The sequence below is a fragment of the Anguilla anguilla genome, chromosome 1, assembly GCF_013347855.1.
Source record: "Anguilla anguilla isolate fAngAng1 chromosome 1, fAngAng1.pri, whole genome shotgun sequence".
In the NCBI taxonomy this organism is placed as follows: Eukaryota; Metazoa; Chordata; class Actinopteri; order Anguilliformes; family Anguillidae; genus Anguilla; species Anguilla anguilla.
The window spans coordinates 17,169,750-17,187,885 of NC_049201.1; the positions used below are offsets into that span (position 1 = coordinate 17,169,750).

Genomic DNA, 18,136 nt, shown 5'->3' on the forward strand with positions numbered 1-18,136 from the left:
TTTGTATAACTGCTTTGCTTTAAATGCTAGCTGTTCTAATGGATAAAGACTCTTATGATGGAGGTAGGGATACTGACAATTCGTGCTGGGGTGGATAAAACGGTCTGAGGTGCGCATGTGGCAGACAGATTGGATGGCTCGTAGCTGCTCAGTCCCTTTTCTGCTGTTGTTAATCCATCAGAGACATCAGAGAGAGCGAGACGTGCTTACTGTAGGTCAGTGCCAGTCTTCCACCTGGAGCACACGGCTCCCAAATTCTGGGAATGTGTTTATCCGGACTTCATTTACGATCCACCTCTCGGATCCCATGGTTTTCAAATCAGTTTTCCCAATCTGTTTTTCAAGTTTTGGGTACATTTAGTGTACACTGGGGGGACATAACGTAAGGGTATTAGAAGCCACAAATTAAATGTATATCTTGGAGAAAACATTGAGTATTAGCGATTTGGGATTATGATTATGCAACGGAACACAGATGGAAATGATCCCCCATCACTAGGGGCTATTAACAGCTCATTTTGCTGTGAATATATACAACATACTGCAAATATAGTCAATAACTAATACATTCTTGCAAATATAAACAATAACTGCAGTAAATAACAAATTGATATTTGGATGACACAGAGTTCAGTAAGTCATGGATCAAAATAGTCTATAGCTAATCAAACAGTAAATAGAACAATACGTTGGCTATATAGAACATATTGTCTGTGCAGTTTCATGTAGTGAACTTCATGTAGTGGACCAATTATTGGAAAGCTTTTTTAAGCCTTTATGTTGTCTGAATAAGCTTTTCAGCCATTTCAAACAAAAAAAAATTCAGCTACGAGCAGTGTAAATCTGACACACAGACGTTCTGGTGGTGCTGCTGTGTGGTGTGTGTGATGGCGTTTACATCGCAGGATATTGACTGAGGGTGGAAAGAGCGACACCTGAAAAGAGTCCAGTCAAATGCAGAAGACAGGGGCCTGCCTGCTACCATAATCTCACATGCCTATATTCCACGGTGGAAATCCATTTATGGACTAACCCTTGCAACCTGGCCAAAGCTACCGTGAGCTGCACAAATACAAATGAATTGTCGCTGTCGGGCTTGGGAGCCGTGACAAAGCGCGCATTCGTAGGCTCAGCAGATCGCATAGCCTGTTTCTTCACTCATCTCATTCGCAGGCGCAGGGCCCAAGAGTATTCATGTGGAAAAGAAACATTGGGGGGTATCGTTTGGTTTACTTTGGGCCTGACCATTGAACCCTTGCTGAGGGTAGAGGCCTCCGATGTGCGCCTGGGGGAGGCCACAGGGCTCTAGATCTGAGCCCCCATCCCTCCTTCAGAGAGAGAGAGAGAAAAGGAGAGAGAAGGGCAGCTGTGAAGGTAATCACCCCCAGATGGGCAGAAACACAAACAGCCAAATTCCTGCTGGAGTCGGTCAAACAGGGAGCCGAGCCCCACTGCACAGAACTTCCTGCTTACCTGTATACTACAGAAAATCAACGAATATCATGTGAGATTAATGAGGTCCATTATGTAGCGCCCTTACATAGATTTGGTGCAGCGTTCTGTAACTTCAAATAGAGGGATAAAGCACATAATTGGTGGTATTCTCTATGATGGCCGCTCCTGCTTCAGGTGACATTTACTGATGTGAACCCTGAACTTGCCGGGCCTCTGCCCTCAGAACTGCCCTCTGTAAACGGGCACCTGTGACACCCGCGTACGAGTCGCCGCTAAACGGAGGCCCATGGGAAAAAGACACGCCACACACATAAAATCCATCCCGGAACAGCAGGAAGTCATAGACGCGGTCCTTCAGATCCCATCTATCACTCTGCGGCTTTGTCTGGTCTCAGGCGGGTCTTATTGTCTTTGCCTGTGGGTACGTCTGCGTTTGTAAGCGGTGCGGCGCGTAGCATGCGTGCAGCGCATGGGCGCGCCGAGGGCTCATCCCCGTGACAACGGCTCTCCTCCAGATGTGGAGCTGCTGTCGGAGGACAGCGCGGAGGCCAGCTGCTGGGTGAACAACAAGCTGCGGCGTCACGAGGAGCAGTGGAAGGAGGACGACTGCACCTTCTGCCAGTGCGTGGACGGGGACGCCCACTGCACCGCCATGGCCTGCAAGCAGAGCTGCCAGAACCCCGTCAAGATACCCGGGGAGTGCTGCCCCTTCTGCGAGGGTACGCCACTGACCCGCACACACACACTACACACACACATACAGTGCCCTCCAAAAAGTATCGGAACAGCAGAGCGAAATTTGTTATTCTTGCTACGTACTTAAGGTATCTGGATCTGAGATGAAAAGATCAATATGAGACAAAAGTACAGAAAATCTGATTTTATTTCATGGCATTTACATGCATATATGTCTTGGCATTTTACAGAAACATCTGTTTTTGTGTTGAGTCCCCCCCCCCCCATTTTCAGCTCGTTCCCCATACACACATACGGTATAAACAAGTGAAGGAAGTGCACATGCACACGCACATAAACACTGGCATAAACACACAAACACATACAATAGCAAAAGCAGCTGCACAAAATCTGCCTCATTTAACCACTCGTATCTTTTAGGACTTACAGATGAGCAGCTTAAAGAAATGTCAAGACACATCTCTTACAAAGTTTGACTTGGGAGACCTTAAGAAAACCCCTACGAAAGAAGAAAAGTCATGAGCCTTAGAAGTGAAGCAGTTACCCTGCATTCGAGTCCCCCCGGTTAAAGTTTTTCCGCCCGGCTTTGCCGCAGCTATGGGACACCTTTTACAGGGGCTGCCGACAGCTCACGCTTGATCAGCACCTGCCTTTGACGAGGCGCTCCGGCTCTAATTGAAACGGCTTTAACTGCGCGCGTCCCGCGGACGGGCGGGGGCTCATTAAAGCGAGAGGCCGGCGCGCATTCTTCAGGCTGCAGGAGCTTCGCTTTTTATTGGCCCGGCCCCCCAAATGAGACGCACCTGGGGGAAGGCGTAGCCCAGGGGGTACTTTAATTGAACCGTATTACTTTTTTTTGTGCGAACGTAATTGGTTACAGCTCGTTTGGTGCCCGTCCCACCGCACGCAGGGGAAGAACGTTCTGGGACGGTGGAGCGCTCGCCCGTTTGTGGCTCGCACAAGCCTGACCACTATAAAGCTCCTCGCCGCACATCCAAGCTCTCTGCGAAGGAGGAGGGGGAGCTTTGATTTCTAAATCTCCAACATTTGAACTGAAACAGGAGGGCTTTAATGTTTGTTTTAGAACGCCGGCGTGCCTGTGTGCCTCAGCGGGTCATTTAAACAATGGGAAGGTACTCATTCATCAGAGGTAGCAGATAATGAAAGTCTTTCTCGGGTGTGCGGCTCCGCGTTTATCGTTAATTGCAGCTTTGGTTTACAAAAATGTTCTTTCAAGCGATGCGCGGGGAGGGAATTTCAGATATCGGTTTTGGCACGGCTGCTAATGACTCCAGATGCGAGAGGTTAGAAATATGTGGCGTAGCTGATGGGATGTGATGATGTCGTGCTTCCCAGAGCCCTCTTACGAGACGGTGAGCCCCATCCTGTGTCCCCGCCTGGAGAACTGCACTCTGTCAGGGAAAGACTGCCCCTACGGCTTCCTGCAAGACAACAACGGCTGTCTGCTCTGCCAGTGCCTCAACAGTAAGAGCTCCGCCTGGCCCTGCACAGGGCATGCCATGACATGCAACCAGTCCCTGGGGCGCACACAACACACCACAAAATACACTGCAATCAAAATGGATAGTACCTCTCCAGCTTGCAAATGTGTCTGAAAAATTCAGAGTTCTCTCCAACAAAAAAAACGTTTGATCCTCATTGCCCAATGTAGTCGACTGACAAAGAGCAAAACATGTACTGGTAAAATAAACATAAACATATCAGGACACTAAATCTTCAACATGTTAAAAAAAAATTCCAGCAGACTGTTTTTCATTGTGTGGTAGAACTTCCTGGAGACATTTCTTTTGTAGAGTGTAGACTGTGTGGTCCTGTGATTCTATTGTTATTCTGTTCATTTCAGATGATTCCTGCCCTGACCTGGAGAAGTACTGCTCTCTGCAGTGCGCCTTTGGCTATGAGAAGGACGACTTTGGTTGTGAAGTGTGCGAGTGCAAACCTCCAACGCCCAAATGTCGACCACTAGCTTGCAGCAAGACCTGCCCCAATGGTTACGCGTAAGTGTCCCCAGTGCTCACCCAAAAAAGTTCTTTATATAGTTCTGTAATGTACCAGTACTGACTTAATGTTAACAAGAGATACTGTGTTTACTTTATTGGGGTCGCTAGCCACAAACCAGTCTTAATAAGGCACGAGTTTGTCTGGTCTACTTTGGTTCATATAACTAACTCTAACTAAAATAAAGAAAAAAGAAAGAGTTTTATGGATAAAAATGGTCTCAAGACACAACAAATGTAAAAACCGTGAGTTCATGCTCATGCTATGCGTCATGTGGGTGACCCGCAGCGGGAATTGCCTGAGCGGACCGGGTCAGGGGAAGCGTTTCTGATCCAGCGCCCAGATGAATCGGCAGCGCAGATCAAACGGGGCCCAGCCGGGCCCTAATCCGGGCTGCTGTGTGCCCACTTCACAGCGAGGCCTTCCTTCATCCCTCTAATCCCGTAAACTCAATCAAACATCTGGAAGCTTTCTTCTTCCCCACCAGCCAGTTTCATTTCATAAATCATCTCTCGGTCTGAAAACAATGATCAAAAATACGTCGGTACAAAAGCGGGCTTTATGAAGTGTATACACAGGGATTCTTCTGGTATCTCAACCATGTGCTGTGGAGTTTTCACTCGAGATGCAGCAGATAGGGATGTTGGAGGGCTCCCCTGTGGGGGAGTGGTACAGGAAGTGGTGGCTTCGTAGATGGTATTCCTCAATTCTGTGGCAGCTTCAGAGGTTTGGATCCACCGAGCCTGTCACTCTTACCTCCGGGCTTTGAAAACAGGCCTTTGTTTAGGTACACCACAAATGTGGAAGAGTCCAGTGCAGAGAGGATGTCCATATTTGCTATTTTGCATTCATCCGTAACCTCTACTGTGACATGAATTTCTTAAAACCTTGCTTGCTTGAATATTAAGATGTTTTCTTCAGCTCGTATAGCACAAATATTCGAATGCATAGTACTGTGCCTCTCTCTATAATAAAGGGGGAAAATCCGTGAGCTTTGTCCTGTCAGTGTCTGTCATGACAAAAGGTATGTTTATTCTGACATTTTGTACAGTTGACTGCTTCTAGCAGCGTACAAAGACGGACTTTAATCATTTCCCCTGCTCAATGGGGCTAAAACATCATTGGACGTGACAGGACATACATGGCATTCTGGTGCTCGGGATCTTGGCTGGATGGAATTTGTGCAGAGCCAGCAGTCCCAGCCTAAACCCACGAGCAGCTCGGTGTTTGAAATTCCACACATCGCCTTTAAACAATGCACAACTCCAAGGTCACCGGGCACACCGTCTCTCTGTTTGCACACTGCTGGCTCTGAGATTGGGGCTCACAGTGCAGACATTATTGCTGTTTCAGCAGAGCAATGGACCCCATGCTCTCTACAGAGGAAGATAGAGCAGCTACTGATGCAGACACTTTTTCAGCTGAGTAGAGGAAGTAGATTAATAGTGCAATTACACATTCACGACAAAGTCCACATTCCACTTAGTTCTGCTATACAGAATTTGAATGTTTTTGCACATGTATTCATTTTCCTTCTCAATGCAATAATTGTCTGTGGTCGAAACAGTGGATGAGAGGGAGTGAGTGCAATAGGGAGAGATGGAATAGAGAGAGAAATGGGTGGAGCTTAGCACCCTTGTGCTAAGTAAATATGAGGAGACATTTTTTAAAAAGTGGATCACTGGAAAGAAATGGGTCATTGCTAACATTAAATGACCTGAAATCCCGGGAACTGATTCCCACTCGGACATAACTGGATTAAACCAGGCACAACATATTGCTCAAGACTCCTTTGGCAGTTAAGCTCCTGCATTTGAACGTCGTCCTTTTGAAAGTCCTAATCGCTACTGTGCACAGCTACCCATACATGCTCGAAGATCGTATCTCAAGTTTCTTTCTCTGCATGAGGACTATGTGGGAAAAGTGAATCCACTTTGTGACATAGCTGACCCACTAACCTTGCCGAGGCTACCTATTGTCCATCTCCCTCTCTCCATTGGTCTTGAGCCTTCAATTACAGCATAGCGTAGCTGGCCTGAGGCGTTATGGCGGGGAGGGACGGTCGCGGTCGAACTATCAATGTAAACGTCTGGCATTCCAGTGTAAGCATGGTCTCTCTGGGTCTTGTCTTTAGCTGCTTTTCACTCTTGTTAAAAGATCCATTTTTTTCTGGGCAATGTAGCTTCGAGTCCGGGAGCCCCTTTTCCTGCACTTACAGGCGATTACTCACAGAGCCCCCTTGCAGCCTCTCCGGTATATGCTTATTTATGAATTAGCCATGAGGTCATATTTAATTGGAAGCATATCTGCTTCTGCCTCAATCACCTGGTGGCATTAATATGGTTTAGCTAAGCGCGGGCCCTCCTTACCTTGCAGCTGAAGAAAGCCGCAGTCGGCGGCCAAACACTTCAGTATGACTGCCGATGTGGTGAAGGAGGTCTGAAGATGGGTTTGAAATGTGATATGTGATGTGAGCGTCTCCTTTATTGTGGTTGGGGTTTGGCCTTTTATTTGTGGCTTTGCTGGGTATCCTGCTCTGCAGTCGCTTCTGAGCTGTTAGAGAGTAACAATGAACGTTTGAAACAAGTCAGTTGCAATAGCTGCTTATTGGTGTTTGCCATGGTATGCAGTGCAAACCACAGAGATCTCACATGTTTTTTTGGCCCTGCTTTGATTTAGTTTCTTCAAAGGAAACCAATATATTGTAGGAAAGCAGAGCCATATGTCTACCAGGGTGACCGTCTGGTTACATGGCATTATATTTCTATGAGGATAATTGGGTAATAAAACATATCAGAATATACCGATGTGTGTATGTAGCAAACTCAGTTTCCCATAATGCACATTGAGCTGACATTTGCCCTCCCCCCCTTACAGGAGGAACAAACATGGCTGTGAGATGTGCCGTTGTGTAAAATGCGCACCCTTCACCTGTGACAAGCATTGTGCTGATGGCTACAGGCAGAACAGGAAAGGCTGTTCCATCTGCCACTGCAAAGGTAGAGCAAACCTCCTCATAAATGTTCCACTGTTAGGCTTACAGCTGCACTTTCACCATGACCACAAAGCATGTGCTGAGTGATCTCTTCAGTGTCAGGAGCTAGTGCAAAGGCTTCCCTTTTAATGAGGATGTTAAGATTTTCCTCCCTCCCCCCAACCACAAAATAACATTTAGCCCACTTTGCCAAGGGTTCCAAAGTTCCTTCGTGTTTATTATAAAGCCACTTATCAACAGCTTTTGTTTATTCGCCTGTGGGTGTATATGCATGTCTAATGACATTTTTCATGAAAACCACAAAAGTTACAAAGTTTGAATATGGAGTATTTTTACTGTGGCAGTTTTATTTTCTGTTTATTTTCCATTGAGGTTATAAATATTTTAGGATCTGAATATTTTTAGTTATTCATTCAGTAGCAGTCACTGCCATAACTACACTACCTCCAAACACATACTCACATTCTCAGGCTCTCTCTCTCTCACTGAAGCCTTGAATATAAAATCACTGTTAAAATATTTATAGAGAGAGAGAGAGTAAGCTGTTTTTGCGTGCCTTGTATACAAGTGGACAAAAGGTGTGGAGATAAATGTCTTTCTGGGTTGGCAACGCAATACTTTTTTAAAACTATGTTGTTTTGAACAGTGTGGCTCTTAATGTGATTCCAGTCACAGAAAGTTTAAACACAGCTTATGGCCCAGTTGTTGGTGGTTATGGGGATTCACTAGAGAAATGAAAGCCCTTAAAAAGAAGATCCCATATTTGTAAATTTGGTGTGAATGTACTCTTTTAATTTACACGTTTCCAATATCAATGCTGTCTTCCTGCCATGTGTTTGGGCACACATATTTACACATTCTAAGCATGAGCTATAGATCTGTAGACAGGGAGCAGGTTCAAGAAATGAAGATCAACATGTTGACAGAGTTATAAATCATTTTATTTTTATAGATTTATATCTATGGTCTTAATCTGTAAACCACACCAGTACATCCAGCCAAAATATGTGCAGGCTTGTGTCCCAGATTTACCTTATATAAGAATATATTTGATTACCCCCCCTTTAAACATATTGAAGTTATTTGTCATATTGAGTTTTTGCATTTCCTCCCAGTGCACTCCTCATTAAGTTACAATTATCTTTTATGGCGGAGGAAACCAAAACAATTGTTTTCTAGACTCTTTGCTTCCCATCTGCTTGCCATTGCTTTCAACTATTTCCTGTACAAGAACCTCCTTAGAAAACGTGTCTGTGTCCTGTGTATTCAGAGAGCAGCCGTACCCCGAGCACCACGACCCCGGTCCCAGCGCTCAGCTACTGCCTGACCGCTAACGGGCACCGCTACGAGGAAGGGGAGAGCTGGCACGACGGCTGCCGGGACTGCTACTGCCACGGCGCCCGGGAGATGTGCGTGCTCATCACCTGCCCGGCGCCCAGCTGCCCTCACCCCGTGGTCCGGCCCGACCAGTGCTGCCCCACCTGCGAGGGTATACCTGGCGCCGCCACACGCACCCCGCACGTCCCCGAGGGACGCCACATGAGCACACTTCACTCATTAACGCAGCAGAGGCCCAGGCCGGTCTCACACTCAACATGAGCATTGTGAGACTGCGAAGCTCATTTGTTGCGGTGGGATTGCGATGATGACAGGGGTTGGCATGAGGCGTGGATACTGAGTAACGCTTCCTCTGCAATGTTAAAACTTTTGGAAGGTTTTTTTGGTTGTTTTTGGATGAGATAGTGAGTGGACTGCTCAAATATTTATGAAGAAAGGAGAATGTCTAGTATTTTAACTCAGGAGCTGCCCTCTTTTGGCCTGTATTAAAATGGTTATTTAGAGGGAACAGAGAAGCTCTATGGAGTTTGTGCGCACTACTGGAAAAACAGAGTGTTAAAAAGTCGCGGTGGGAGTCCAGGTGTGGTAATAAAAGTTTTTTTTTTTTGTTTGGTGTTTTATGTCTGGCTGTCTCTGGAACCAACATTCCCCTCTCTGGCGTTGCAGACGAGTCGGGCAGTGGACAGCCCGAGGGAGTGGACCTGGTGGTGTGCAGGGCCCCCGGAGGGGAGTTTTACGTGGAGGGGGAGACGTGGCAACTGGACGAGTGCACGCGCTGCACCTGCAGGAAAGGACGGGTCTTGTGCGACACCGAAGTGTGTCCCCCTGCCCTCTGTCCAGCCCCGACCAGGAACAAGGACACCTGCTGCTACGTCTGCCCAGGTGTGTGCTGCCCTCTGCAAGCTCCTGTCTTCACTGCAGTGTATTAAAGACACTCACAGAGTCCCCTGCGTTCTGTCAGTTCAACAGCAATACGACTCAGCTGTAGCCCTTTTAGATTACTGACAACCACAACAGTGTAGGTTGGGGATTGTGAGGGAAATTGATTATTAAAATTAATTAAGGGGTTTGTAATGGCTGAAAGCCTGCAAATATTCTCTTTTTTATCAACATGTGGTTTTTCTGAGCTCACCACCGAATGGGGTTCTCAGGACAGTTTTATGTCTGACACAAGCCCATAAAGAGACCAGCCCAAACCGGCTGAGCTTTACACGAGGTTCCAGCAGTGAGAAACACATGTGGGCTCTCTGAGTCGACTGGCCATGCGTATCTCCACCCGCACGGTGCGCTCAACCCCCGCAACCCCACCCCACCCCACCCCCTACGCGTGCGAGCGCCCTCCGGCCCCACTCAAAATGCCACAAATCACAATCACATGGCAGTCTGAACCCACTCCCTCCCAGAAAGGACACTCCGGCAGAATTATCATTATATCACATTTCCCGCGTCGGATTGGCACAGACAGCCCGTTGATATACGCGTCTTGCGTGCGAAGGCTGTGGGATTGAACACATTTAAATGACAGCATCTATGATGCATACCTATGGCAGAATAAGATCAGCAGACCTGTGGTTTATTACAGACCTGTGTCATAGTGATGTGCTTAATACATGGGCCAGGAGCGATCGATAATAAAGTTAATTTAGGCTTTAGGCTTTAATTTCAAGCCATGAATTTTACTGACGATTTGAATGATGCAGATGATGCAGGTGTGCGGGCAGCGGTATAGCCGCCCATCAGGGTTAATTTGTTCCCTGACTTTTATTTAAACATGGAGTTGTGTGGGGGCCTGCGGGGACCGCTGTAGTCCACACTCAAACCCAGTGTGCTCCTGCGTCCACAGAGGACCAGCTCAAGCCTCTGCTGCCGGTCAACAGCAGTCAGCTGGAGTACTGCATCTCCAGCGACGGGGACGTGCTCCTGGCCGGCGACTCCTGGAAGGCCAACGCCTGCACCAGCTGCACCTGCAGCAACGGCACCATCCAGTGCTTCTCCCAGCGCTGCCCGCCAGCCAACTGCAGGGTGCCCGTGCTGCGGAAGGGCCAGTGCTGCCCGCACTGCCTGGGTGGGTACTGCATTAGCGCCCCAGTTCAGAAAGCCACTCAGAAAAAAGGTTCATTGAATTCTGTTCCTCTCGTTAACAAAGTACATTGTTTCCATAATACATAAAACTGAAACCCTCCAAGTCTGAACAAGTAAATGGAAGCAAAGTCGGTGATGAAATAAAAGCATATGCCACTTAAACACACTGCATGCAACAATATTGGCTGCAGATTAGATAAGACGTTAGATAAATAGGTATTTTGTAATTGGCAGTAAACCAATGGGTAGAATTAATGGGCAGCATGATATTATGTGTAAGAATAGGAGGTAGAATTAATGGGCAGTATGGTATTATGTGTAAGATTTCATTTCAAATCCAAATGCAGCTGAAACACTTAGTTGCTGCTTGGGAATTCCCCATCGGCACACAGCAGGAGTGCAGAGTCCAGAGGGGCCTGCTGGAGCAGAAGTATCAGCCAATAAAATATCTATTGGAATCAGACCGGCCATTTTGGCGGAAGAAAGAAAGCAGGCAGGCAGGCAGGCAGCCTGCTCTGTGAGTGCCAGTCTCCCTGGCGCTTCGCAGGCGGGCAGGGCTGCTCACAGCTACATTCCGCGTGACGCGACCCGCTCAGACCAAACACATTCCCCCGTGTATCCGCACATTCACACGTGTTTCCTGTCTCCTGCTGAATCAATGCGGGGACAGGAAAGCAAAGCCGCATGTCAGCCTTTCCTTTAGAGGAGAACCTCGGCACAGACACTCATTGTTCCGAGCGATTTGCGACTGTTTCATCTCTGCTTTGTTTCGGCATTTGGCCTGCTGAAAACAGCCCCGTTACATAAGGCTGCCACAATAGAGAGCAGTGGGTACTCCATTATAACACATCCCAGCAAACGCATCATTCTTTGCACCAATGAGAGTTCCCCTTCCATTCACCTGATTAAGCTGCAGCTCTTGGTATTTCATTCTCAAATAGTCTTGTGTAAATCGTACCCAAGGGCGGCAGTGTTGTATAATGGGTAAGGAACTGGTCTTGTAACCTAAAGGTCACAGGTTTGATTCCTGGGTAGGACACTGCTGTTGTACCCGCCAGGTAGGACACCTTGAGCAAGGTGCTTAACATGCATTGCTTCAGTATATATCCAGCTGTATAAATGGATGTAAAAGTTGCTCAGGATAAGCGTGCCTGCTAAATGTCAGTAAGGTAGCGTAACCTTTGTGCATCTAGCTGCTATGTTATTCATGAATATATTCATGACTCGCACCTGCTTTGTTCTTCTGCTCTACAGATATTACAACAACCACGACTCCATTGATGGTGACCTCATCGCCTAAAGAGAACGTGACTGTGGCGGAAGATGGTGGAGTCTGGATGACTACCGATAGGCTGCCGCCTATTGTTGTGGCCACAGGTAAGCCATGTGCCCCTGCTCTTACCCCTTGACTGAGCTCAGAATCTAGTGAACAATCCTGGAAGGATGTAATATGAGCTGGTTCGTGTCATCTGCTAGCGCCTTTTCAAAATGTATGCTGTGGCTCTGATGTCATCCTGTACAGAGGTTATTGAACATTCATCAAATGACAGTGGTGGCTTTATATATAAAAAGAGTGTATTGATGATGATAAATGTGACCACAAATGTGCAAGAAGTGGCTGAAACATTTCTGAGGTACTGTGCATTAATTTGGAAAGCTGTCATTATGATAAGGGAAATGAGCCAAGAACCAAATTGAAGGGAGTAAAGTTAAGGAAATATGTACGTGTGGGAGAAGTCAGCAGCATCCGTAGTCCAGAGGGGAGATCTAGTACAGAATTATGACATGTTCCCTGATTCTTTAGATGGGAAAGGCCTTGGTGAGGGTTTCCCCAGCCAGGCTGAGGTGGTGCTGATCTACCAATCGGCAGCCTGGATCCTCGCTGGGCTCCTCCTGGCCATCGTCATCTTCCTGATTGTGGCCCTACTCATCAACAAGAAGAAGAAGTGGGTGCAGATGTCCTGCTACAGTGCACCTAAAAAGGTGGGAGGTCTGCAGAGTAAATCAATGTATGCCAAGGCTGGAATCCACACTTTGACCCTCCTGAAACTAAATTACAGACCCACCACCCGTGGCGGAAATTTATCGTGAGCAGGAGGAGGGCAAGAGGGTCAAACGTTGCCCTCATTCTTTTAGCTCCTACTACGATGCACACTGTTGATGTGGTAAATCACTGGGTATCAGTTTCATTTTCTGAAGAAGACTTTTAGAAAAAAAAGGGTAAAAAAGAATTGGATGGTGTTATTGTACCATCCGTAAACTTGAATGAGCACTGACACAGAAAAAAAATCTGTCATTTCTCTCTTGAAAAGAAGGATCTGTTTTTTGAACAGTATGTTCCAACAGGAGCCATTCAGTAAAAGTAGCTCACACATGTTACTGTAGAAGTTCATATTTTTTCCATTAAAACTGGGGAATTCCCTCTGCTCTTTTTAGACAGTGATCCTGAAGAAGCACGTGAACAAGAACTCCGTGGTGTACATGGAGCCGTCGAAGGAGAACAAGTTCCAGAGCGTGAAGAACGACTGCGGCGTCAACTTCTCCCCGGAAGCGGGGTCCCCCTGCGGGGAGAGGATGGGCATCCCCCGCGCCAAACTCAGCCACGGGCCCAGCCGAGTACTGCGCTAGGGCCACCCCTCGCCCCAAATCCCCAGAGCGCTCTGTCTTCCCTTCAAACACTTCTGCAAAAAAAAAAAAAAAAGTTTTCAATTCACAAGAGAAGCCCGTCTTGGATACTCAAAGGCCTCATTGAGAGAACGGAGTCTCCTCTCCATTGTAAATGAAGTCCCAGCGTTTCAGTGCTGTCTCATGATCGCTTTGTTGCTGTTTGTTGCGGTTTCCAAGTTTGGAGCTTTAAGTCGCCCTTTTTTGTCACAAGGGAGAAAGGGAGCCATACTTACCAGGACATGGACCTGCTGGGTGGGACAGTGCTTACAGCGAGGGGGCGTGGCTGGATGGGGGCCAGGACAGTGAAAGCCATCTTATATCCTCTATACTTAGTGGCAAAATGAATGACAACAAGAACAATGCTGATGAAGACCATTATCAAAAAAAGCTTTAGGATGAGTGGATTCCAAAATCTTTATGTTTTATATTTACATGTGTATTAGTTGTTGTAGTATTATTCCTAGTCATTTCTCTGCTATCGTTACTGATGTATTGCTGGTGGCAAAATTAACATTTAAAGCTGTGATCACCCAACTAAACATTCCCTACATGTGGGTTCTTCCCACACAAGTCTGTTCATTTCAAAGTTAACACTCATGGCGAACGCCATGAATATCTGTGAACACAATGTGCTTTAGAGGACATCATGAGCACAAGATGTACATTTCTATCTTAACAAGTTTACCGTTTTATTTAGCTCCAAACTATATTTGTAACCCTACCCTGCCCACTTTCAAAAATGCTTTATCTTTTGGAAACATACGTGAAAATGTGCTTCTCATATCTCGAGGTACCATTATTATAGGATGAAATTATTTTGTGTGAAGGATCTTATTTTGGGCTCTGCTACGCCCCCCCCCCCCCCCCCCCCCCAGCTAGCTGCCTGTGCATTTCCGCTTGCAACAGTGCCATGGTAGCACTGATACAACGCAAGAAGAAATCTCCATCAAATAACCGGTCGAGCATCTCATATGCTTTGAACCAAGAAGGTGCCATGGTAATGGCACCAGAGATTTTACTTCGGGTCAACCAGACCAGCCCTGGCAGAACCTGGTGGTCACCACTCCGGAATCATCCATCTGGAGTTCTCTGGGGAAATCAGGAATCAGGATGGCATGCTTTAATGGCTTTCTTACAGCAATTCATTCAGAGTTAATATATTTAGAGAATGTAAAAATACTGTTTTTGTAATCATCCTGAAAGAGGACTTTTTCGTAGCCTTATTTATTTTCATTTATACTCCAGCGTTCGTGTTAATGGTGTATGAGGCCTGATGTGTGTTGAGTTCATGCCTGGTTTGCTTTTGGAAACTTTTGGCACAGAATGTTTATCTGAAATGTTTGGAGGTTCCTCCTTTGTTAGGAACAGAACTGAGAATTCTGTACTCCAATATAGGGTTTTTCATCATATATGGCTTACATTGTTCATCTTTCTTATACATGGTCTGTGGCAACTACTAGTTTGTGGCAATATTTGTAATGGGGTTAGTTGAAATGAGCTGTGAAAGATGAACACTTTCTTGAGGAAGTGTTCAATTCAAAACACTTGTGAATTTCTTGTTGTTTTACAGGTTTCACAAAGTGTTTTAAACCCTACTTTTATAAAAAAACAAAAGGCATTGTGAATTCAATAAACCACTCATGTATACACTAACAACTCCGCTTAGCACAGTTCCAGAAACATGCATCTCAAATAGGCTGATATTTCTTTTTATACATACCATTCTCTCTGTAAACGTAGGAGTGTCTCTCGGCTACATGGTCTGTCATTCACAAAGAGAATCATGATGCCAAAGCAAAAATGAAAAAGGAAAACATTGAAAAACTAAGATGATGATTTTGGATGGAATGAACTGCAACCACATGCTTTAAAATGCTACTTGTAAAAGCTTTCACGGTTTTTTATTTTATTTCTGTGTGTAAAAAGGTAGATGAAAGTAGTGGAAAGAAAAGTACCTTATTTATTTTTTCACATAGCTTTATTTATTAATACTAAACTATAGTTTAACATGTCAACATGTCATCTTGGTAGCTGAAGCTGCTGTACATTTTAGGTATTGTAAGCCATTCCCTCTTATCAGCTCTTCTTTTCAGGCTTATTTATTTTTGCAGTTGCAAACTGTAAATATATAATTTCTTAGATGTTGAACTGTAATATTTACACTTGTTTTCTTGAAAAATAAACTGTGTGAACCATATGGGACTGGGATACATGTCCTCATCAATTTTTCTGACGGTATATGGCAAATGTACAGCCCTTGAAAATGTTTGTGCTACCACTGCTGGCCAATGCTACATCCATTACACTATATTAATTTAGCAGATGTGTCAGAGTGTCTTACAATAGTGAGCATAGTAAGTATCCAGTAAAAAGCAACAGCTAAGGTGATGCCACCCATGTTACTACCCATGAAAAAGTCTGTGAGCTAGAGACATGATGAAATATGTTCTCACTGGAGTGGTGTGTGGCCTGTAATGCACTCCATCCTTACCAACATTCATAACCTTACACTTTTTCTAATATCTGGTAGGTGATTCCTGTCTATCTTTGCAACTAGCCTTTATTATTCTAAACCATCTCCAATGTCTGTAATCAAAATAATTGAGTTACCCAAATGCAAATATTTTAGATGTTATTTAATGTGGATTTTTTAAGGACCAAAAATGTGATTCCGCCACATTACATGCAATCAAGAAAAGAGAGAATCGGCTGGTGATGGAAGATCCATATCTGTCTAATCAAACAACCAAAGGCCAATTATCAGTTTATGGTTAGCTTGCAGCATCCCCCATATGAAATCTTATGTGTCTGCACTGAATTGATTATTTACAGGAGCCATTCAAGTGAAGTACCCCTCTCAAGGGTAAAACACCAGCGCCCTCATAAAATCCACCTTCGGACGCCATCTGGCCCCTGTTTACAGGGATCAGTGATGCATGTCACCTGGAATTTAGCTGAAAATGAAATTAAATTGTCTGCAGGGTCCTCGATTTTATGTCCCAGCATGTAGAAAGTTAAAAGGATCTTGGAAAACATATAATACATATTGCAGCTTTAAACAAAAGCATTTAAGCTTCTAGCTCCAAGCTTTACATTGAATTATTTCCATATCTTTTTGACACTTTTTGACAATCCTTCTCATATCTTCCTTAAAATGGACATGCCTCAGGTAGAATTGGAGATGCAGTGCAACTGCCTTATTGCCAAAATATGCAATAAAGTGAACTGGACACATACCGCAACTGGACCTGGTCTTTTTTTATTTTACCATGGCCAAGAGGTTGCAGTTCTGAATCCTCAAAAGACCACTTTGTCTTTATGTTTTATGGGCTGTCTGCTTTTAAATATGAGGGCTTTGTGTTAGTGAAAGTTAAGTGAACCTGTACTATACATAGCAAAGCTTTTATCCTTGAATTCTGGGGTCCCTCTCTAGGGGAATCGGTCTCTTCCCAGTCATTTTATGAGCATGTTGTCAAAGGGCTGTTTTGGGTCATTTGGTTAAGTCCTTGATTGCTGGAAGCTACAAGTTTGATCTTACCCCAGCACTTAATTATTTTTATGGGTTTTTAAGATTGTCCTAGTTTCTCCTAGGCTTTCACCGTGACTAAGGAATTGTGCCATCTTCCAATTTAAAAACAAGCTGTTAGTTGAAGCCCTGCATGCATACTGTTTCTCTTGTTACTTTACAAGAGTACAAGAACATTCAACAGTGTATGGGTGCTGTGCTTTATGTAGCGGAACTCAAAAACACAGCATCAAACTTGTCCTCTGTGCCAATGAAAGATGATCACATTATGGTTGAACTTTGAATCCCCAAAGGGAAAGGAGATCTAGTTTCAGTTGCCAGGACAAGAAACTTTAATGCTGCTCAATTGTTTAGGCTGGAAAAACAACCCTCTCCTATTGACTCTTCCACTGACTGTTATCAGTTCTGTTGGTATGCATTGAAAAGACTAATCATAAAAAACAGAACCAAGAGCACATGAACAACAGAGGCATCAGGATGTGCACTCCTGAACATCTGGCATTTGAAAAGAAATGCATGTCATGCCAGACTTGTCACCACTTACTGCCTTAATTGGAAATGAAGAGCACTTATGAGAAAAAGGTTAAGCAGGTTCAAAACCATGCCTTCTTTCACCCTGTGCCCTGTCATTCAAGACATACTGTGTCTTTTGGCCACTTCCCTGTTGTATTTGAGTTGTGTTTCACAGCTCTAACACTAATACAGACAAGAGAGAACAAAGAATGTATCATCCTAAATCCAATGTCTAGGGTGAGAAACTATTGTACTATTTTAAAACTTTTATCTAGGGACCCAAGAATACCAAAGTAGTCCTAAATAATACCGTTAATTTTTCTGTTGAGATGACTCTTGAATTGTTTAGAATTTTAAGAATTGTATATCATGGAACAACCTCCCTTTAATATGGCATGGTGATTTAAAGGAAACCTTGTATATACTGGACCATGAAAATACTTCTTGACTATATGACTATAATTCAGTCAGTTAAACAACCAGGTGTTTTATCTCCACTAGACATATTAATATGTGGTGAAACATCATCCTATTTCTTTAACAGTCCATTCTGGCTCTGGGAAATTGTGCCTTGGGATTCTGAAAGCCACAACTCTATAGCATATGCTAAGAGAGGGATTTGATTCCACATCCTCTTAAATTGAAACTGATATAGAGGGTTCACAAAATCAATTGAAACCCTGAGAGACTGGGCAGGTCTGAACTCACTTCCTGAGGAATTTAAGATGTTACTCTGCATGGGGTGCCACAGGAGTCCCTGTTTCTGTCGCAACTAATCCGTCCTGGTAAAACCCATAACCACACACAAGAGGATAGAATCCGAGAACCAAAGAATCTGAGGAACT

The 18,136-nt window shown here is 44.9% G+C and overlaps 1 protein-coding gene across 1 annotated transcript in view; it reads left to right on the forward strand.

The window, feature by feature from the left end:
- LOC118206882 (cysteine-rich motor neuron 1 protein-like) overlaps positions 1 to 15,458 on the forward strand; it is a 36,584-nt gene extending 21,126 nt beyond the window's left edge. The window contains exons 6-15 of the mRNA XM_035380065.1: positions 1,971 to 2,174; positions 3,508 to 3,636; positions 4,016 to 4,169; positions 7,048 to 7,169; positions 8,436 to 8,654; positions 9,170 to 9,385; positions 10,347 to 10,568; positions 11,840 to 11,962; positions 12,390 to 12,568; positions 13,022 to 15,458. Of these exons, the coding sequence (XP_035235956.1) occupies positions 1,971 to 2,174; positions 3,508 to 3,636; positions 4,016 to 4,169; positions 7,048 to 7,169; positions 8,436 to 8,654; positions 9,170 to 9,385; positions 10,347 to 10,568; positions 11,840 to 11,962; positions 12,390 to 12,568; positions 13,022 to 13,213 (1,760 nt within the window). The 3' untranslated portion in view covers positions 13,214 to 15,458. The remainder of the gene's footprint in view (positions 1 to 1,970; positions 2,175 to 3,507; positions 3,637 to 4,015; positions 4,170 to 7,047; positions 7,170 to 8,435; positions 8,655 to 9,169; positions 9,386 to 10,346; positions 10,569 to 11,839; positions 11,963 to 12,389; positions 12,569 to 13,021) is intronic.
- Positions 15,459 to 18,136: the final 2,678 nt, after the last annotated feature.